The sequence below is a fragment of the Plutella xylostella genome, chromosome 22 (assembly GCF_932276165.1).
Source record: "Plutella xylostella chromosome 22, ilPluXylo3.1, whole genome shotgun sequence".
Classification (NCBI taxonomy): domain Eukaryota; kingdom Metazoa; phylum Arthropoda; class Insecta; order Lepidoptera; family Plutellidae; genus Plutella; species Plutella xylostella.
The window spans coordinates 7,685,987-7,708,072 of NC_064002.1; the positions used below are offsets into that span (position 1 = coordinate 7,685,987).

Genomic DNA, 22,086 nt, shown 5'->3' on the forward strand with positions numbered 1-22,086 from the left:
TCCTGCATCTAATAAAGCCCGAATTTCAACAAAATCATCCAAGTTATCACCATGCACTCTTACAATAGCCGTAGGAAGTAAAATAGTTTTATGTTGAACAGGTGATTGCAATGGGTAGGTAGGAGCCGTATCCTATTGTCGATCATTACAAGATCGCTGCGGCGCCTCACGTTCGCACCGCTGATCCCTTCGACCATCACCGTCACGCTGAGGGTGATGAGAATAACCGTTGCCGCCCACTTGAGCCACACGACGCGGGCTCCACTGGTCGTTCCTCCGACGCTCCGGGGACGCGGCGCGAGCCGGTGACATCCGAGGTGAACGGGTTCAATTCCCGCCGCCGCCGCGACGATAAAACTCCGCGCTCCCGCCCGCACGCGGCGGCGAGCGTCTGTCCGATGTACCATTATTCACACGAGGCTGTGCAGTGCCTACCCGATTGAAACACAGCAATGGATGGTGCTTCTGGCTACCACATCCATCGCATTGCGGCATCTGGCGGCAGTCACGGTAGTGATGACTAGCCAAACAGAAATAACATAGCCGCTTCCGAGTAACAAATTCCTTCCGAGCTACGGGTGTAAGTTCCCTGAACCGTGAACATCTATTCAACACCGAGTGCGACGACTCACCACAGTAAGCGCAGCACGGGACTTGCGCTGCCGCAACCGCATAATTTTGGTGGCGCCGTGGAGGGCGCTGGTCCTCGCGATTATTATGAGAAACAAATTCTCTCTTGGTACTCTCCAATAACCGACATTCTGTTTCTAAAAATTCTACCAACTCCGAGAATGTTGGTATAACATCTGTTTCCGTACCGTATTTTTGTTCGAACCTAGTTTTAATTGATGGCGGCAATTTAGTACTAGCAATATACAGTAGCAAAAAGGACCATTCAGCTACAGGGAATCCCAAACGTTCCAGCGAGTTTGTTGCCATAATTAATGGATTTAAAAATTGCGATCGCAATCCGATTAAATTTGACGAAATAGTTGGCAAGTTCATAATTTGACCGACATGAACGTCCGCTAGATGGCGGGAATTTCGGTATCTCCGCATCAAAAGGTCACGAGCTGTTTTATAACCAGCATCCGATATTTTAATATGTTGAATTAGCCCGCGAGCCTCACCAGAAATGCATGTCATTAAATAAGCTAGTTTCTGTGAGGGTGACAAATCCGTACGATTATCTACCAAGCTGTCAAATAAATTATAAAATCCGACCCATTGATCCAAATCACCCGTAAAAATAGGTAACTGCAGGGTAGGTAATCTCGACACCAAAGCCTCTGAGTCGAACCTGTGTCCGTCTGACCGCGGCTCCGACTCGTCCGTGGAACCGCTCGTGCTCCGGCGTTGTTTTAATTTTTCATACATTAATTTGTCAAAAGCTTCTAATGCCCTCACATACTCCTTACGTGCCGCTTCTAAAATTTGATTTTCCGAATTATTTTCCGGGTCCGCGAGTTCAATTATTCGTTGATATGAAGCTTCTAAACTAGTAAATTCCGTATTAACCGTTAACAGTCGAACAGAGACACGGTTGACATGTTCAGGTCGATCCAGCAAGTCAGCACTGTCAATAAGCCATTGAAGTTTTACTTTAAATACCGAAAACGATGCTCTCAAAGCCATGTTACAATCTTAAACAATAAGCAACGCAACAATACCGAACTCGATGGTCGGTTATGAATATCACCTCACTTTATAACGTCACTATTTACTAACTCCTGAAATTTATTCAAATGAAACTTTATCCCGTATTATAAGTATAATATTTACTATGAAATTAACCAGTTATCTTTAATCAAAAAGCTATAGTTACTAAGAAATCGAAGTTACAAAGTGACTAAACCAACCGCCATTTAAATTCACAATAATATTAACTACACTTCAATATTACAGCCGTAAATTATTCAACATAAAGTAACTAGGTACTTTCTCAGGTCGAATCACCAAATCACCGACCAAATCACACCACAGCAATACTGCACGATTAGTTAATAAATAGGTAAGTATGTTTAACTTAAAAGATAAATGATTCAACGCCCATAGCGAGCTGAGACAATATGGTAATTACTAACGTGAGACGTAATTGTACCTACCGAATATCTGAGTTACAATAATAATCAAATTATAGCCGTAAAGTTAAGTAGTTAGCTACCGTAGCTACCGTAGTACCTACCGTACGAAAACCAACACAAATATAAGTATTGACCGAACCGAAATAAATATACCTATACTTAGTACAATAGAAACTGTATTCCGAAAGTAAAATTATTACGTAAACAATATGCAATGAAGCTAACCGAATTGATAACGCCGCCCTGAGCTAACCTCAAAAACTTACGTAACACGAAAACCTAATAATACTCGTATAGCCGTATTAAAACCACGCTCTGCTACCAAAATGTTGGATAAATATATTTAATAAAATAAATATTATATAGGTTTTTGCTCACGTGATGGTTCAAGGTCCAAAGCTCGACGTGGAGGGCCCTCCCGATGCTTGAGTAATCCGTTTTAATCTTGAGGTTCTCACACACAAAATCACATGTCCACTTATAATCGTATACACAAATATAATGCCTAATAGCAGCTGGTAATATTTAACCGAAAATACAAATATTCCAAGATCGCGACCGCGCCGAAAAACAAGAGCAGCTAACCCGACGAGAGGCTGCCAACGACTGAGTAGACTGTCAATAATAATAGAACCTACCCACATACAAATATAAGAACCTACCCACATACAATTATTAAAGTGTTCGTCGGTACCGAACATATAGAAAGATAGAATACTGATAGATGTAACTTATAATCTACTTTTCCTTATGCATTGACTTTCGCTATTCTTATTGCCAATGCTTTCTCTACGGTGACAAACCCAACCAAGCCAAGATAAGAATATGTCATCGACCTTCTAAGTACATAATTCCTACGAGTATTACTGAACAGTATAATTATGTACATGCACAAGGTGGAATTTTTCACTCAATCTTCCCACAGACAATTTTATGAACTTTTTTGCTGCGCTTTTATTTCCTAAGGGCTGATTTTTTCAATGGAACAAAATCGTTGCCGTCACTGTCTAATACAAATATTCACTATGTGACAGCATCAGAATTATTCCTGAGATAACGTTTATCTGCCCATTGAAAAATCAGCCCTAAATCATAATTAATATAAGTATATAACAGATACCCGTATAACTTTCAGCGATGCAATGTCAGTATTAGGCCAATTCGGTACTAGTATAAGCCCTAAGCAATTTGTCTGGCTCTCCTGTAGGGACACTAGGCAATGGGACACTTGAGGACGCCTGAAGACTAGACTCCACCACTATAGGATAACGTATTCAATTAAACAACCCACTGTTATTGGTAGAGACGCGTGGTCGAGGCGATGGTCGTAATGGGATTTGTGTGTGTCGTATTGGCTGGTAAAATAGATTTCATTGAAATAGAAGTAGCCCTATGTACTAGTTAGAAATCTTACTTATAACTTTACTGTAGGTACACACAAAGTCATTTCAGTTGATCTACGTAAGGATACATAGATTAGCTTAATTGAACTCACGTAAGTTCAAATACTTATTAAATACAATTTTTTTTTAATAAATTTATTGTTATTTTTTTTAAATAAATATGTGCGGACATCTTACACAAGGCCATCCGACCCCAAGCTAGGCAGAACCTGTGTTATGGGTGTCGGACAGCTGATATATCTACACAAATACATAGATAGATAGATACTAAATATAAATATCAACACCCAAGACCCGAGTATCTGTATTTAAACAAATATCTGCCCCAGCCGGGAATCGAACCCGGGACCTTCGGCATAGCAGTCAGGGCCACTAACCACTACGCCATTCGGTCGTCAATAAATACAATATTTTTTTACATCTTAAACTGCAACATTTATAATATATTCCGCTTCAATACTGAAGCAGGTCTAATGTTACCGAATTCATTGGTATACCATAAAAACCGGAACTCGTAGAAAAAGAAGACCGCCTGATGAGTCACTCGGGAAGAAAAAATAAAGGGAGGAAAGGGCCCTAAAGCGGCCCTAACGTTTGTCAGGGGACATCATTAGCCGATGACCACTCTACTTGAACCGAATTAATATCCCTCAGGCCTCTCAATAAGGGAATACGGAAAAGTCACTCGATCTCGTTACATTCAGGCGTCGTCGCTGCCGTTGTCAGTACGTTCCATAAATTCAATAAACTCATTTGATCGACCCGCTTCTTACCTGATTCGAAGTCTTTTATGCTTTATACATATACACTCGCGAGCAACCAAATCGACTCAAGCCTTGACGGCGCAAACATACATTAATACAAGTAAAATTATGAATAGAAATAATAAAAATGATATGTCATTTAAAAGCTTAAGATGTCAGCTTTAATTTGATATCATTATTATTGAAATCCATTCATCATTTTTGAAATAAATGATGTCTGAACGCAATTGTAGGAAAAACGGGAATTTAGGAAAAAAGGGTATGGGTATCGTATTATACAAATTAAACAAAAAATGTTAAGATAAAAATTTATTTATTTAAATCAATACTTTGTATTGCCCCCTCTTGCCCTAATTACAGCCTGCAGCCTGTTTCTCATAGACCTTATCAACTTTTTGACAGTTTCCTGAGGAATGCCGTCCCACTCCTCTAATAAAGCTGTCTTCAGCTCGTCCACGCTTGCAGGGACTGGATTCCTGGCCCGAACTCTTCTTTTGAGCTCGTCCCATAAGTGTTCGATGGGATTCAGGTCAGGACTGAGCGCAGGCCAGTCCATCGTGCGCAATTCCTTCTCTCTCAGAAACTGCCGACTGACTCGTGCCGTGTGGCAGCGGGCATTGTCGTGCATTAGCACGAAGTCTTCACCGACAAATTCTGCATAGGGCACAACATGACCGAGTAGAATGTCGGTGATGTACCGATCAGCTGTTAACCCGCCTCCTCGGCCGCCTCCAGGCACGAAAACAAGTGCGGTTTTTCCCTCTAGAGAAATACCAGCCCACATCATGCAGGAACCGCCGCCATATGCTACTGTTTCAGCGAAACAACATTGGGCAAATCGTTCCCCCGGACGCCGGTAGACCCGGCCTCTCCTGTCACTGCCATGCAGACACACTCTGCACTCATCAGTAAACAGGACCGACCGCCATTGCGCAATGCTCCAATCGAGATGCTCTCGAGCAAACTGAAGACGCGCTTGTCGGTGGCCTGCAGTCAATTTGGGGCCTGATGCAGGTCTTTTTGGTGTCAAGTTGGCTTCCTTCAAGCGTCTTCTCACTGTCCACTCGCTGACAGCCACTTGTCGTACACGTCTCAGTTCTTGCTGCACATCAACGCCCGTAAGGTGTCGATTGCGCAGCGAGGTTGAGACAATGAAGCGGTCGTCTCTCTCTGAAGTGCAGCGGTGGCGGCCCGTTCTTGGTCTTCGATTGAAGGCACCAGTCTCTTGGAACCGTCTGTATACTCGGGATACAGCAGACTGGCTCAAGTGGAGCTGGGCAGCGACTGCTCGCTGACTTAACCCTTGTTGCAGCAAGGCAACAACTTGAGCAGCTTCTTCTGGTGTGGTATCCATGGGTTTGCGAAAACAAGGAATACAATGCAACGAGATGTGTACCGGTCAACTTGCAACAAGCGACTGATAAGGTACACCGGATGTGGAAAGGTTTTATAGCGGGATCAGGTAGCGCAAGGCGTGGATTCCTAATGAGGTAATTAACACTGACGGGCAATTAAAATGCGTCATTAAATCTGCGCTTAGTTTTTTTTTATGGTATTGATCTTAATTGAAAGCCTAATTCTTCAGCTTTCGAATGACATATCACTTTTATATTTACCATTTATCGTTTTAGGAAAATCAATGTATATGTGCGCCGTGAAGGCTTGAGTCGATTTGGTTGCTCGCGAGTGTATTTTCCCAATGTGTCGCTTTCATCGCGCGCGGTAGGTATTTTATTTTTTGCGATAAATAAATTTCCGCTACGCTTTCAAATTCTTAGGCAGGCAAACATAAATAAAAGTTCGAATGCAAATTGGTCGGTCTTAATGGAAATGTAAATAGCCTATATAAATAATAAATTGGAAAGTACTTCCCTATTTCTCACTCGACACTTAGGCCTACTTGCAGCACAATTTGTCTATTGTAGCTTAAACTACTGCCTACAGATGGCTACACGTTCGTACACTAGTATCAATTAACTCGGATAAAGCGGCAAAGGATACCCATCTGCCACCAATTTCGTTTGCACAATGTTCTGTGCCGCCGGTTTTCAATTTCAGGCGTCGGAAGCGAAGCCGCTATGCCTAAATTGTGCAATTGTTATTTCACGCCACCTTTGAAGGACATACGCCATGTTAGTGTCCACGCATCAGTCTAAAATTTGGTAGGAAGAATCGTATTGGTTCAAAATTTATAAGCCAGTATTACTATACTGGCATACTTGCCTTCCTGTAAAACCTTTCATCCTTTATACATAAAGCATAAAACTTAGACACGTTATTTTGTAGCTAAATTACCTGCATTTACGAGCAATTCAATTTATTTAAGTATTCAATTCCACTTACAAAATGCAACACCAAATGGCCCCAGTTATTAGAAACATTTAAGGGCCCGTACAGGGTGACGTGCCGCGCCAATTTTGGGTTTTCAATGCTCTTCACACAGCACACGCAGTGACACGCACACATGTAAGTTTGCACAGTGGGTCGATAAACTTTTACTCGCCAACTTTATTGACAATTATGTTCAAGTACATTTTGGGTGATTTTAGGGTAAGTAAGTATAATTCTTACTTACACTGGTAGGCACCAGGAAAGAGTAGAAATTAATAGGGGTGCCACTTTACTCTATACTCGGAACCCGATTAGCTTTCTCAAACAAATGTGGTATTTACTTGTAGAAAGGTAACTACAAGTATTAAAGTGTAGATAATAAGTTTCGGGCATTCTCCAGCCAACTGAACCCCGACGACAAAGCAAAGTAAATACATAGTGTCGCAAAAGGGCTATACTAAGCCAAAAGGGGATGACTCAAGGGGTCATTCTGAACAACTTTTGTTCTACGAGATTTGCAAATTCGCGAAAAAAAAATATTCGTTTTCCATGGTAAAAAGTCACATGTCCAACAAAGTTAATTTCCAAAACTCGTAGAGCAAAAGTTCAGAATGACCCCCTGTCTTACTCCTTTTTACCAGACTGCCGAAAGAGGAGGGTAATGTTTTTTGATTGTATGTATGTATGTTTGTCTGTTTCTTTGTTCCCTCCTGTAGCCTAAACGGCTTGATAGATTTTGATGTATGAGGTATTGTTAGAAGCGTATTGATGGCGCGATGGTTATAGGCTATGTGAAGTTCCATTATAATGAACATAGCGCCCTCTAGAGGACATAACGTGATGATCGAAAAAATAATAATTCAACTTTGCCGTGTAAGGTATCAAATGAAAGGGCTTGATTTTCACATTATAAAAATATGCATATTGAAGGTATTTAAATAACAACACCAAAATTATTGAAATAAAAAATGATCATGAACTACCTACCGACGTAAAATTTCATAAAATAAAAACAACTAAAAAGTTACAAATAAAAAAATACAATTATAAACAAACGAAAAACCCGACTGTACGCTATAAACATGAAAACAAGTCCCAATGTTAATGGAAAGTATCGCAGGCGGGGACCAACTTGACCGCCACTCAAGGCCGTTTTCTAAGTAACATTCAGCTAAATGGTGAACCCTCTGCTGGTCCCCGCCTACGATACTTTCCATTAACATTGGGACTTGTTTTCATATTTTTAGCGTGCAGTCGGGTTTTTTGTTTGTTTATAATTTGTTTAGTACTATATACCGCTTTTTCAATACCTGTAAGTACGGTGGCCTGCGCCTAAAAATATACAGGCGGAGTTTTTAAAATAGCGATCTCAAGCTCACATGCTGCTCAAGCACATCCACATAAACACCACTGCTACACACATCACACACAACACGTCCCTGGATTTATAACAGATGTAGCTGGTCCCTTCATCATCAGGGATCGCTATTTTAAAAACTCCGCCTGTATACTTTTAGGCGCAGGCCACCGTAAATGTACATTTTTTGGTAGCAGCATAATATTTTTACTTAATTTTAGGGTTTCGAACGTCAAAAGAAAAAAAGCAACCGTTATAGGGTCTCTTTGTTGTCCGTCTGTCACCGCCCTTTTTCTCAGAAACGGGTAAAGATATCAAGCTGATATTTCGCATAGATAGGGAGTAACCCAAAAAAAAAAAATATGGTACTCTCTGTCCCACACAAGTAAATTGGGGCTTATATTTTTTCCAGTTATTTTGATGTGTATCCTTTTTTTTCTTTGATGTTTTGTATAAGTATGTGTTTGTTTTCTTTAAATCTGTATTTTTTTCGTTGTTGCTATGTGTCGAATAAATGTATCTTTATCTTCAAATCACGCCATCTATCGTTTGTTTTTTTTGTGGCTACTGTCTATAGAAGAAATTCCGTCATTGACAATTTTACGTTACGAATTTATTTTTATTTATTTTATTTTTATTTTTACATTTTCGTGGAGAACCAACAGCATTTTGTTAATAAATAATTATTACTTATGAACACATAACAACTTGATGCCATTAACTGAATGAACTTAGTAAACCCAGTAAACCTAACACATCCAGAGGAAAAATAAAATCTCTTTCTCTCTCTCTGAAAAACATACTTAATAGCCCAAACTCGATGCTTTTAGCTATTTACATCTTTGAAATAAAATTGAGCCACCACCGTGTTACTGCCCTCATCAGATCCTCACGAGACCATACCTCAACTAGCACCAAGAGACTGTATTTTTGATCCCTAACCTAATGTTCGTGCGTATTGTCATCACTTAGATCCATTCGCTATATTCCTGCTCCTCATCAGACCTTTACGAGACTGTAATGTCACGAGAATATTGTACACTACCTATCTAATTTAATTTAATGTATTGAATATACTGGAAGAATTATGCTTCCTCAATTTCAAATCAAATTATGTTGGTGTCATAAAAGTTGAAAAAGTGCAATGACAACCAATGTGCAGTGATTTTGTATCTGTACACGATAAGATCGCGAGCTGTCAGTGCTGCCTAAACCGACGTGACCCTTCTTTGGAGGCCAGCGGCCAACTGAGTCAAACGTCACTTGTGTTTATGATTTTATAACACAGAAAACCGCCATAGATATTTGTATGAAGATTTGAGGGAAAAAAATTGCTCAAGTTTGGGATTAATTTACACAAAATAAGTGTGTGTTTATTAAAAAACAAGGTATTTAGCGCCTAGTCCAAGCCTTTAACTTTATAATATGATAAAAATCATATGAAATCTCTTGATGATTACGACACAGTTGTTACAATACGGGAGTGTCATTTACTGGTTTTTCGTCATATTCTGAATTTAATTTACAGTTATCCATAAGCTTTTACTTAAATTCGAATGATTCAGCACCTAGCTAGACTCTTCGACTACCGGTGTGATTTTTTTCAAGGCTGTAGAGCATCATTTACTACATAATTCTATGACAATGCCAACCCTCGATTGCCTATTGCGGACCCTTAAGCTAACCTTTTTCGTTAAGAAGTAATTTGGTGCTATTTTCACTGGAACTTGTTCATTGCTCGATACCCTACATCCTATTTGCAGAATAATAATTTACATAGGCAATAGCAACATGTAAGTAACTAGCTATCCTCAATCAACAATCAAGAGTAAGAAACCTCAAATCAAAGAAAATGGTTATTATAATCTGATCCGCACACTTGAGCAACGCAGAACTTCATCCCGAATCTCTCATGAAAGGCCGCGGGGCTAAGTGAATAACCTTGTTTCTGTACACAATTACCCAAGCAGTCTACTTTAGGGTCCAAACATGTGGTGCTCTTGTCTAAAACACAGTAGCGCTCAAAATATCGGCACTAAAATTTATCGTCCCAAAGAAAATTTTGCAAGTTTATCGCTTTTATTAAACTGTAAAGCGTGACTGAAAATGGAAAATGTCGGCAGGTGCTCACAGGGACCCTAATCGACAAAGGGCATATCTCCTTTGCTTCGTGCACTCGCTTTTTAGGCTAGGTGCTCTGCTCCCTCTAGCTCTGCAGTAGAAGGTACTTATTCACCCAAAATAACATGTATCTAAAATGCTGAGTGAGTTGAATCACTCTTTGTATAGACGATAGCAATATTATATGTATAACATAATAAAATGACACAATATAATAATAGTTTTTCATTATTTCCTTGATTTTCTCGAAAACCGTACTAGATATCGAAAAATTAATGAAAATTTGGTACCCCCACGAGGATACACCCCCGCAACGAGGGGTTTTCTACACGTTGGACCCATGAAAAACCGGTCAAGTTAGAATCTACCCAAAACTGAAATGAACAACGACGTATAATCGGTTCATTTTTAAATCAAAGCACCTGTCGTAATTTCATTGATTTTCTCAAAAACCGTAAGAAATATCGAAATCTAATGAAAATTTGGTGCCCCCTACGAGGATACACCCCCGCAACGAGGGGTTTTCTACACGTTGAACCATGAAAAACCGGTAAAGTTAGAATCTACCCAAAACTGAAATTAACATTGACGTATAATCGGTTCATTTTAAATCAAAGCACCTGTCGTTATTTCATTGATTTTCTCGAAAACCGTAAGAGATATCGAAAAACTAATGAAAATTTGGTACCCCCACGAGGATACACCCCCGCAACGAGGGGTTTTCTACACGTTGGACCCATGAAAAACCGGTCAAGTTAGAATCTACCCAAAACTGAAATTAACAATGACGTAGGTATAATCGGTTCACTTTTAAATCAAAACACCTGTCGTTATTTCATTGATTTTCTCGAAAACCGTAAGAGACATCGAAAAACTAATGAAAATTTGGTACCTTGAGAGGATACAACATTAAAATTAACTACGAAGTACCTATATTTTTTTTATTTCAAATCAAAGCAATTGTTAGTTCCTTGATTTTCTCGAAAACCGTAAGAGATATCGAAAACTATTGAAAATTTGGTACACCTCCGCAACGAGTGTTTTTCTATAACTGATGTAGAGAAAAATCTAATTTGTTAATGTAAAGCAGAAACCAACTTATGTAGGCACGTAGAGCATAATTATTATTACGAATGTAGAGAGAATCTGAATGTTGAGCAGAATATAACCAATGTAGAGCGGCGAAAGTAACCTGGGGACTTAACGGTGAAATTGTGAGGACAATATACATCGCAGTAGTGGAGCCCATCATGACATACGCCGCAAGCGTCTGGTCGGAAGCCGTTGAACTGGAAATGAACAAAAAACAACTGTTCTCGCTGCAAAGAGGTTTCGCGCAGAAAATATGCAAAGCATACCGAACAGTGTCGCTCACATCTGCACTGGCACTATCGGGATTGCTGCCTCTCGATCTCAGAATACAGGAGGCAGCAAATCTGTACAAATCCAAAAAACTTTTGTCAACCGACTACCTCCCGCCAGGCAAAGAGCTCGAACGGAAAGTAGGGTACCTGGACTTACCACATCCGTCCACACTTACCTCTACCAACTACGAGTTCTTTGAAAACACCAACCCGTTGCATACCGGTTCCCAAATCTTCACGGATGGAAGCAAGATAGAGGGAAAAGTCGGCGCCGCCCTAAGTTGGTGGGAGGATGGAAAAGAAAAACTGTCCGAGACTTTTGGTCTCCACCCGTCGTGCACGGTCTTCCAATCGGAACTTTATGCCCTTCACAGGGCAACAAGACTGGTGAGCTCTAGTACGGATAACAAAGTGAACATCTTGAGCGACTCGAGATCATCACTCGATCTGCTCCGAAATCCGAAACTGAGCCACCCCCTGGCAAGAAGCATAAAGGAAAACATTGCGAGGGTCGTGTGCGAGGGCAGGGAGATAAAAATGTTCTGGCTGAGGGCACACATTGGAACTGCCGGGAACGAAAGAGCCGATGAGCTCGCCAAAACGGCAGCTCTACAAAGCACCTCCCACGACTATGACAAAGTCCCCCTGTCCTATGTCAGGAAAAAGATCAGAGAGGAATCGGTCCGGAAATGGCAAGACCGATATGCGACATCCAGTACAGGAGCAGTCACGCGTAAATTCTTACCGGATGTCAACCAAGCTTACCGGATTACGCGAAGTGCCAAACTGACCCCTGCTCACGTACAAATGCTGACTGGACATGGGGGGATGGGAGAGTATTTGTACAGATTTAAACTCAAAGAAAGCCCAGAATGTGAATGCGACCCCAACATCATTGAATCGGTCTGGCATATAATTCTCGACTGCCCCCGTTTCCTTGCTGCAAGACAAGATCTGGAGACATTGATAGACAGGAATTTGGTGGAGTCAGAATTAAAAGATATTCTGGCAGACACCAAGCATAGACCTCATTTTCTATCTTATTCAGATCGTGTCTTCAGAGTAGCAGCCAGGAGAAACAGCACCATACCCCGCCCCGACCCGCAATCAATACCAGTATATCAAGCCTCAGTCACAACCATCACAGCACCACCACAAGCAACTCCTAAAGAAACAGCAACACATCAGCTGTTGGATTGTGGAGAAAAAGGAGAAGCTAGACTAAGACTCCGAAGCGTGGCTCTGTTCATGGACGGAAGCAGTGAAAGACTCGGCATCAGCTTCTGTATCTCAGGGGCGCGAAAGAGCGTGGCCATATCACCCGGCCTAGCCTCTCTCCTAAATGGGAGCACATCGAAGGCTACCATGAAGCGTAAAGCCTACGACGCATTGCCAGTAACCCTAGTGGGAAATCAGCCCTGCAGACTAGTGCGATGGCGTAACAAGACCATCGCACTATTCGAGTGGGCCGACGACACCCCGTTCGTTCAGGCATGCTCATGGCTCAGTAAGCTTGGAGAGATAGCGCTAGACAGTAACGTCCCCAGGATAATAAGCGTAGACGCAATGGTGATCGAGTATAGGAAAGGCGAAATTGTTGACCAGCTGGGTTGCCTAAAAGCCTCAAAACATCATGAAATAGTGGTGTACGAGGACAGAGGCGAAGATCTAAGCTTTCTCAAAGGTCATATACTTGCGAGGGGCATTGACAACTGCCACCAACAAGCCGAATACTTGGTCACCGGATCTGAACGCCTACAGGAGAGGATGACCGCTGGGGCTGTCGCCGCTTCAAAACAACGGAACATGGAAAGGAGGATGCACAATTTAACATCGCAAGGGCGTGTCCAAGGGTTCCTCCAGGCTTTTAAAGCAGCTGCCTCAAGCCTTATAGGAAAACCACAGAGGACACCCGAGAGGCGCCAAATCTCCAGAGAACTTTTTCCAGTTTTAGGTTCTCTGGAGATTTGGCCCATGCCAGGTGGTCCCACCGAAGCTGAAAACAGCTACCACTTCAAACGACCATCTAGAGAATGCCGCCATCGAATTTATGGCAATTACAACCGCCACAAAGCAGGTAAATCTCTTGTCCTGCAAAACGATCATGCAGACCTACAGGCAAGAGAACGAAAGCCGGCTAAAAGTTTTAATCGAGGAGGCCGAAGCCTGCATATACGATAACAGTAGTTGCCAAGTCCTCAGAGGCAAAATGACTGGAGCGTATATGGCGGCTTTTAGCGAGGAATGCGGATTCGTGCCCTGGGAACGCAACATCCCGAAACTCACTCTCCCACACAACAACCAAATGGTGGTCGTAGCTCAGTGTACCAGGATTATGCTAGAGGACAAAATCCTAGCAAAAGCGGAAACCATTAACGCTACCTGGAATAGCTGGACGATGCCCACCATCGCTTGGGTGAACGGGGTACCTGGATGTGGGAAGACAACCTGGGTGGTAAATAACTTCGATGTGAGCAAAGACACCATTATCACCACGACAACTGAGGCGGCCGTCGATATACGAAACAGGCTAGCGCATAGGATCGGGGACATGGTTAGAACTAGGGTACGTACGATGGCATCAGTCCTAGTAAACGGCTTTAGAGAACATGTCGGATGCCAACGCCTGATAATTGACGAGGCCCTGATGAACCATTTCGGGGCAATCGTAATTGCCGCCCGCCTGTCCCGTGCCAGTGATATTGCTCTAATCGGAGACATCAACCAGCTACCGTACATAGACAGAGAGAACCTATTCGAACTAAGGTACAGTCGCCCAACACTGGTAGCAAACATCACCCAGGAGCTGTTGTGCTCATACAGAAACCCCATGGATGTTGCATACGCCCTAAGAGAAGTATACTCAGGCATATACGCAGCCACAACGCGTATCCAATCCCTGCAGCTGAAAAGGTTTACAGACGCAACAATTCCAAAATCCCAAACCAACACTCTATTCCTGACGCATACACAGGAAGAAAAAGAGACCCTGACCAGCCAAGGGTTTGGAGAAGGAACGGGATCACGCGTCTTAACCATACACGAAGCACAGGGATTGACGTACGAATCCGTCATTATCATAAAAACAAAAGATAAAATAAAGTTGCACGATAGCATACCTCACGCAGTAGTGGCGCTGTCGAGGCACACCTCCGCCTGCACCTACTATGCGGATGACACCGAGGACGCTATCGGCAACCTCGCTAAAACGGCAATAACAGCACCGAAGAAACGGATCCTCGAGTACAACCTAAAGATGGCAATAAAAAATCGGGACAAAGAGGTCGTTGCCCAGCAATCAAGGCTTTTGGCAACGCAAAATGGAGCGGAATAGGAGAATTTTGATTTTAATTTTATATTGACGGCCAAACCGTATTGCATGTATTTTATAGTTTTGTTATGTATAGTATATAGCATGTATTGTATAGTTTTGATATGTAGGTATTGTATAGTATATCATGAATTAATATTATCTGTATAAGAACTAACCAATAAAATTAAGATAGTTTTAAGAACACTGTCACACATTAACACCAGGCAAAACAACAGCGATGACAAAAGGAGTGTGTGGCCACTGACAGGCGTCTGTTAAGTTCTCTGAAGACAGCTGACACTGGCCCTACCCTTCAAATGTTTGTTGCCATTATAATAAAATTGTAAGTGTGACTGTGTGAAACAAAGAAAAAAAAAAAAAAAAAAAAAAAAAAACAAGATATGCACAACTGGGGGTTTTTAGTCGGTTAAAGGCCGACACTACCTGGGTCCCCTTCCCAGGTGTCTGTGTAGATTTTCCTCCAGGAGTGCAAAAAAAAAAAAAATTAGGAATAATATATAGGTATATATATATAAAAGATAAAATATATATATTATAAGCTTCCACATTGAGTAGTGAGTAGTTAAAAGATGAAGACAAAAAACAACCAAACTCTCACAATATATTGATCTCTCAAAAAGGCACGGACATAAAGTCTGTGGAGTGATAATAAAATCTTTAAAAAAAAAAAAAAAAAAAAAAAAAAAACCAATGTACCATCAATGTACAGTGAAACTATAAAGTCCTGAAATTAATGTTTGAGGAACTAAAATTTCCAGGAGCCTGGCACCATTAGAAAAGAAACATAAAAGTCATAACAATTGTTTATGTCAATAGGCAGTTGGCTGTTTTTTTGAATTTTCTTATTATGTAGTCTGAGCCTATCTGAAACCTAGTTAAACATTGTGAGATATGGCGTTTCGACTTTCTCCGTGTTCGGCATCATAAGGGTCACAGTGACAGTTAAATAAAGTCCATTTTTCTCTCCACCTTTAGTTTGCAAGGTGCGGGTGCCTATATAAATAGAGTGAGTCGCCCGCGCGCCTCAGTTGGTTTTTGATTTTTGAAGTGAACACTTCGGCAAAATGGCTCAATGTAGCTACGGTTCTCGTCGGCTTCGCTCCGAACGGGGAAAAATATAATATTGAATTTGCGGAGTCCTCGCTGCCGGGAGCAGCGTGATGCGGACCAGGCGGCGCGGGGCGCGGCCACCGCGACACGTGGCGTCGGGGAGCGGGACCTGCCGGCTGCTGCGCACGCAGCCATTGCTGAGGATTTCGCAACGAAGGTTTGAGTTGATAAGCCGTGAGTAAAATGCTATTATTTACTGCTTTTAAAAGCTCAGCCACTGGTCATAATGCTCCGGCGCTTGGGGTTTTTATCCCACGCAGTAGGGTCCGATTCAATAGTCGTGGTGATGATTGATCACATATTCCGGTCCTACTAGTGGCGCTTGAGCTAGATACTTACATTAATGACCGCTTTAAGTAAAGCATATGTTAATTTTATACAGGAAAAAATAATAAAAATATATTTTTCTACCCTCAATTTCTAATATTTTTAGAAAACAGTTGATAAAAACTTTGCTATTACAATAATGCACTTGATTATAGCTTATGTAAGGCTTTACAAACAGGAGCTTTCCAGGACCGTCATAGAATTTTTTACAGGAAGCACGTGGCTCCGAGTTTCAGTATGTTGGGACATTGTGGCATGTGCGGCAAGTAATGTGATCCGCCGGTACCTACCCGCTGAAGGGTAGGCAGGCCGATTCGGTGAAATTGAAGTTTCGTGTAACCTGCACCCGGCCCTGTGCTCCCGCGCTGGCCGCCGTCTCGTGCCACCTGCATCGCAGCGTACACCCGGCCCTGCGCTCCTGCCCTGGCCACCGGTTCGTGCCACCTGCATCGCAGCATACACCCGGCCCTGTGCTCCTGCGCTGGCCGCCGTCTCGTGCCACCTGCATCGCAGCGTACACCCGGTCCTGGCCCTGGCCACCGGTTTGTGGTACCTGCATCGCTGCATAGACCCAGCCATGCACTCCTGCCCTGGCGGCTGTACACCCGGTCCTGGCCCTGGCCACCGTTTTGTGCCACCTGCATCGCAGCGTACACCCGGTCCTGGCCCTGGCCACCGGTTTGTGCTACCTGCATCGCTGCATAGACCCAGCCATGTACTCCTGCCCTGGCGGCTGTGTTGGCCCACCTGCATCGCTGCGCACACCAGGCACTCCTGTTCTGGTTGCCAGATCCAAACGCCCCCTGTCTGTGGAAGAGATTTTATGCTCAGCGGAACCGCCTGCACTATTGCTAGCACGGTCATCATCATCATCAGCCATCATTATGAGTGACTTATTTAGAAGGTATCGAGTAACGTGCGCTATTCATCAGTGATTTTGGCATATGCAGACGAACGTTTACTACCAAGGTTGGTCATGTTAGCCATACAAGGGCACACCAACGAAGCCTGAGTAACCACCTGCAGTCGCCGTAGCCGCATCGGCATGGATGACGACAAATCGGGTAACGTGCACCGCTTCTAAAAGTGTTATAGCACTTCAATTTGATGCCTCCGCTGAGGTAGGGTATTCTATTAAAGCAGCTTTCTTCTGAACTACCCAAAGTGACCTGTAGACTGCTCCTGGGGATAGTTGTGCAATCAATTTTTTGATTTCGATGTCTCTGCTGAAGAAACTGTCTAATGCAGCTTTTGTTCTAAACTGCCTAAAGATCATTGGACTGCTCATGGGAATGGTGACGCACGGTAAGTACAGGAGCGTTACTCTATACTGATGAGAAACGAACGAACGAGAGCTGTCGTGCAATCGGCACGTTTAATACATACAAACAGATAGAGCGGCTCGCGCCGCAGTGCACTGAAAGTTCGTTTTTCGTCATATAAAGTGACCCCCCAGACACTATCTTAAGTGTCATGACACATCGGCAGATTCCAGCTTTGAGTCTTTTCTTTTCTCGGCTGTGAGCAAAGTGAATCCCACCGGCGAGTGTTCAACCTAAAAGCACTGAGCTAATTCCTGATTTCGTGAAAGTCGCTGATGCTATACCATACCGCTTCACAAGTTACCGAATTTATTATGATCCTACTGTCGGGTGATCATGATCGGAGTGTCATCGCGGTTTCTGAGTGGCACCATATTAGCTGTCTTCCTTATGTCCCAGTGGATTGTGAGTGTATCCGAGCTCTTTGTTGAAAAATGCGTGAACCTCCTACGCAGCAGCTGTCTACTAGTTGTGTATCGAATAAATCGAGTAACGGTGCTCTTGCACGAGACGACTACCTTTTGGTAAAATTATAACTTCCACTAATCTGGGAACATGCATATACCTACTGTGTACTGTGTATCACATCACGTGTAGCCGCAGCCCTACTCAATGTACGGGGCTAGATAATAAACAATGGCAGTCGTCATTAAATTTCTATGAATTTCGAAGGTCATCATTTGGAGCACAATCCAAAGGGTGAAAGTACCTATTCATGCCTAAACGGCTTCTCTAATGAAAATGTATTTTTAATTCGATTCTGGCGCAAACGTTTCATAACTATTTTTCAACACTGTATCTGCTGAAACAACTTAGACTGACTGGTTAAGATGCAGACGTGCCGTTTTCACAATTCCATTTTGAGTAATCCTCAACTGTTTTATGGATCTTTCAGTTAGTTACGTAACTAGTTAACAAGTAAAAAAAAATTACTTGTGTCATGCTCGTACTCGCATCTCATTTAGGAGCTCTCTGGCCTCTAGCTGAAGGCTAGAACTGGTATATATATCTACTAAGCTAGTACAGAGCTATAACCGGGCAGCGGTGACGTGGTAGCTGCTTGATTTATTAGAGTTTGCTGAAAACTTTCTAAATAAGTAATAATTATTAGTCATAATATTAACTCTTCGCAGTTCTTTCAGAATGGAATACCAGGTCGCTGGAGTAGGTAACCTTCCTTAGCTGGACAACAACAAGCCTTTTTGTTTTAATGAATGTCACAGTTATTCGCTGTTCCACTCTCATATCGATGTCCAAGGAATTTTTCTTGGGTATAGCTAACTACCTAAGTTTACCTATAGATAGCCGCAAGCTATCTGCTGTTGGCGAACTGTCAGTTCTCAGGCTCGAGGTGGCTCGTCCAACTGTCCATGTTCCCGCCACCGTGATTGTTGCTTCCACAGATTAGAGAGTCTATGTTGGCTGTCGTTGCATCAGGTCTGATCAGGTACAACTAACATCTTTACGTACCATCTTTACGTACCATCTTTATTTAATCGAGCTATTTTGTTTTATCTAGGTTGACTTAATGGTTTTAAAATCGAACCTACAACAATGTAAGTAGGTACCTACCTACGTACCTTTGAAGTTGCAACAAGGCGAAGCCTTAAGGTTTTGGCCGAGACCTGCCCTTAGTGTTAACGAACATACCTAAAGGTGACCTTGTTAATGTTTTTCATATGAAGTACTGAACATTTTACTTATCCTGGTGGCATGACTGATCATTTACTTACCCAGTTAAGACATGTTAGCCGGGTTTAATTTGTCAACTATTATAATTGTTATTGTTGTGTTAATCAATCTTTATTAATTGATGTCATCTACCAAGGAATGCTGCCAGAGCTCATAATATTCACACATGATGATACAGAATGATAGTAGCCCACAAAATCGGTGCAAAGGCTTATAAAATAACTTTCCTTCCTAGTAGGACTGCACAGGAACTCGTTAACCGCCGAGTTAGTTAGAATACAAAATTAGACTGTGAATGTAGTGACCTGCATCATGTTTTGAAAAACTGAATACTTAGTTATCCGCCAGTGTCACAGCCTTCATCTAATCTTTTCCAGTAGCTGATGAGGCTGAGATATTTAGTAAAATTATCTTCCCTTCAAGCACCACTCCTCGTTCCAAGGACTAGACGCCAGGTGTTGCAGGCCGTGTCGTCATACAGGGCTGACTGAGCAGGTCCTCGAGGCTCCAGGGTCGGCTGCTGCATTTCTGAGGTCAGTCCAGAATTACATACCCTAGTCAGCATGTGCTGACCTGAGCCCCAGCGGCCTGGATCGATATTCTACATTTTACAGCTTTTAAATACCAAATTTTAAATATTGTTGCAAAGTATTTCACTGGTTCCATCCATTCGGCTAGTGTATGTTAAAAATATTGCCTTGACAATAACAAGATTTTGATCAATAATTACTTATAAGTATTGCTTTCGAAGAGGCACTGTGTGTATCCATATGTATAAATACCTACCTATATTTATAGGTATATACCTTCCATAACTTTCTGACAAGTCAGGAATAATAAGGAAGTACTTAAGTCTTATGTATACTTATACCTTTCTTTTTAGTATATCTATTACTTACCTAGAAATCTATGCATTATAAATTTATAGATTCAAATATTTATCTACTGATACACTCATCAGTAGCTTATGGGTCACAGTTGGTTTTCTCTCCACCATGCGATAATAAACACATCTCACAATGTTTAACTAGGTTTCAGATAGGCTCAGACTACATAATAGACGCATTTTTCCTGAAATAAAAATGACATATTATGTATCTAGCCTATCTGAAACCTAGTCATTTCTGCATGGTGATATTACAACTGAGGCGCGCGGGCGACTCACTCTATTTATATAGGCACCCGCACCTTGCAAACTAAAGGTGGAGAGAAAAATGGACTTTATTTAACTGTCACTGTGACCCTTATGATGCCGAACACGGAGAAAGTCGAAACGCCATATCTCACAATGTTTAACTAGGTTTCAGATAGGCTAGATACATAATATGTCATTTTTATTTCAGGAAAAATGCGTCTATTAATTATAAGGATAATCTAGATAGAAGCATCAATTTACGCTTGGTTGCAATTAGGAAGATGAAGAAAAATATTCGTAGTCAAGCTAGTGAAGTTATTTATCGAGTTTTAATACAATGTTTAGCGGAACATCAAGCTGGACACATTTTGTCGAATTTGGAGGATGTTTACGCTCGTACAGCGTCTATGACGGGTATGTAGCATTGTACAAATTGTAATAACTCATTTTTTATTAGTACAAACGCTTCATTTATCGATAAACCTAGGTTTAGAGCCCAAGTCGAACATTGTTTACATACCACTGATTGTAGGTTTCATCTGGTTTCAGTTGAGTCAAAACTTAACATTTTGATACTTGAAGATATATGTTTGTTTACTTACTAAATTCACATTGTGTGAATTTGGGGGGCATTGTGTAACTCAAAAAGATTTTTTTATTTTATTTTATAGTTATATCGGACCAGCGTGCCAAAGAGGGCAAAATATGGAATATTTCTAACTCCTGGAAGAAGCAGAACTGGCCGTCCAAAAAGAGAAATTGATGTCTTTACTATGTGTGCCCTTCGTCAACAGATCCAGTTTTTTTATACAGTTAAATAACGTTATCTAAATAAATATTTATTGGTTTCACTATAAGCCTTCATTTTAACACCTTCTAGCTTGTATAAGAGCTTTTTTGTGGATGGTAAGTTGTTTTTAAATACATAAATAGGTAACTAGGAAGTTAACAGGCAAAATTTCAAGTATCAAAGTCAGTTATGTTTCGCTATATAGGGTTGCTACATGAAAGATAGCAGTGCCCTCATTTAATTTCAGGACTTTATAGTTTCACTGTAGAGCAAAATCTAAGTACCTAGGTATAATAATTCTAACTAATGTAGAGCAGAACCTAAATACTTACCTAGTTAATAAATAAACTGGTTTTGTGGGTTATTTGTTAACTTTTGTAATTATGATTTATAAATATACTTAACTGAAACTGAAATACAGTGACTGGGTGGGGTTTAGAATCCAAGCGCAGGATTTCAAAGGTAAGGGGTAAAGGAAGGGTAAGAGTTTTTCCTCAATATCTAACTTCGGAACAAGAGCGGTGGTAGCTCAGTCGGGTAAGCGCCCGCTTCTCACGCAAGAGATGCGGGTTCGAATCCCGGCGCTGACATGTACCAATGAGTTCTTTGAATTTAAGTACAATGTATACCATCGCTCTTACGGTGAAGGAAAACATCGTGAGGAAACCTGCATATCTAGACTTAGCACATCTAGATATGTCAACCCACCAACCCGCAGTGGACCAGCGTGGTGGGAAATGGTCCAAGCTTAGGAAGGCAGTTTAGACCTTGGGGATATGCACAAAGGTTCCATTCGAGAGAGCCAGGTGCAGGTTCTGACACCCCCACAGAGAATAGAATAGAATAACTTCGGAACTTCGGTTTTATATGAAAACCGCGATTGCCGCCCGCACCACCCACTTCACTTGCTGGCGTCGTGACCATATTCATATTCACTAATAGTTTTCCCATA

At 41.8% G+C, this 22,086-nt stretch overlaps 1 protein-coding gene across 1 annotated transcript; it reads left to right on the forward strand.

Moving 5' to 3' along the window:
- Positions 1-11,310: 11,310 nt before the first annotated feature.
- Positions 11,311-12,649, forward strand: LOC125490292. Its single transcript, XM_048629105.1, has 2 exons — positions 11,311-12,105; positions 12,572-12,649. The coding sequence occupies exons 1-2, from the start codon at positions 11,311-11,313 to the stop codon at positions 12,647-12,649; spliced, it is 873 nt and encodes a 290-aa protein (XP_048485062.1).
- Positions 12,650-22,086: the final 9,437 nt, after the last annotated feature.

Coding starts and splice junctions, on each gene's coding strand:
- LOC125490292 (XM_048629105.1), top strand. CDS start 11,311: ATGACATACGCCGCAAGCGTCTGGTCGGAAGCCGTTGAACTGGAAATG. Junction 12,106..12,571: donor AAAAGATCAGAGAGGAATCG/GTCCGGAAATGG, acceptor CAACCATCACAG/CACCACCACAAGCAACTCCT.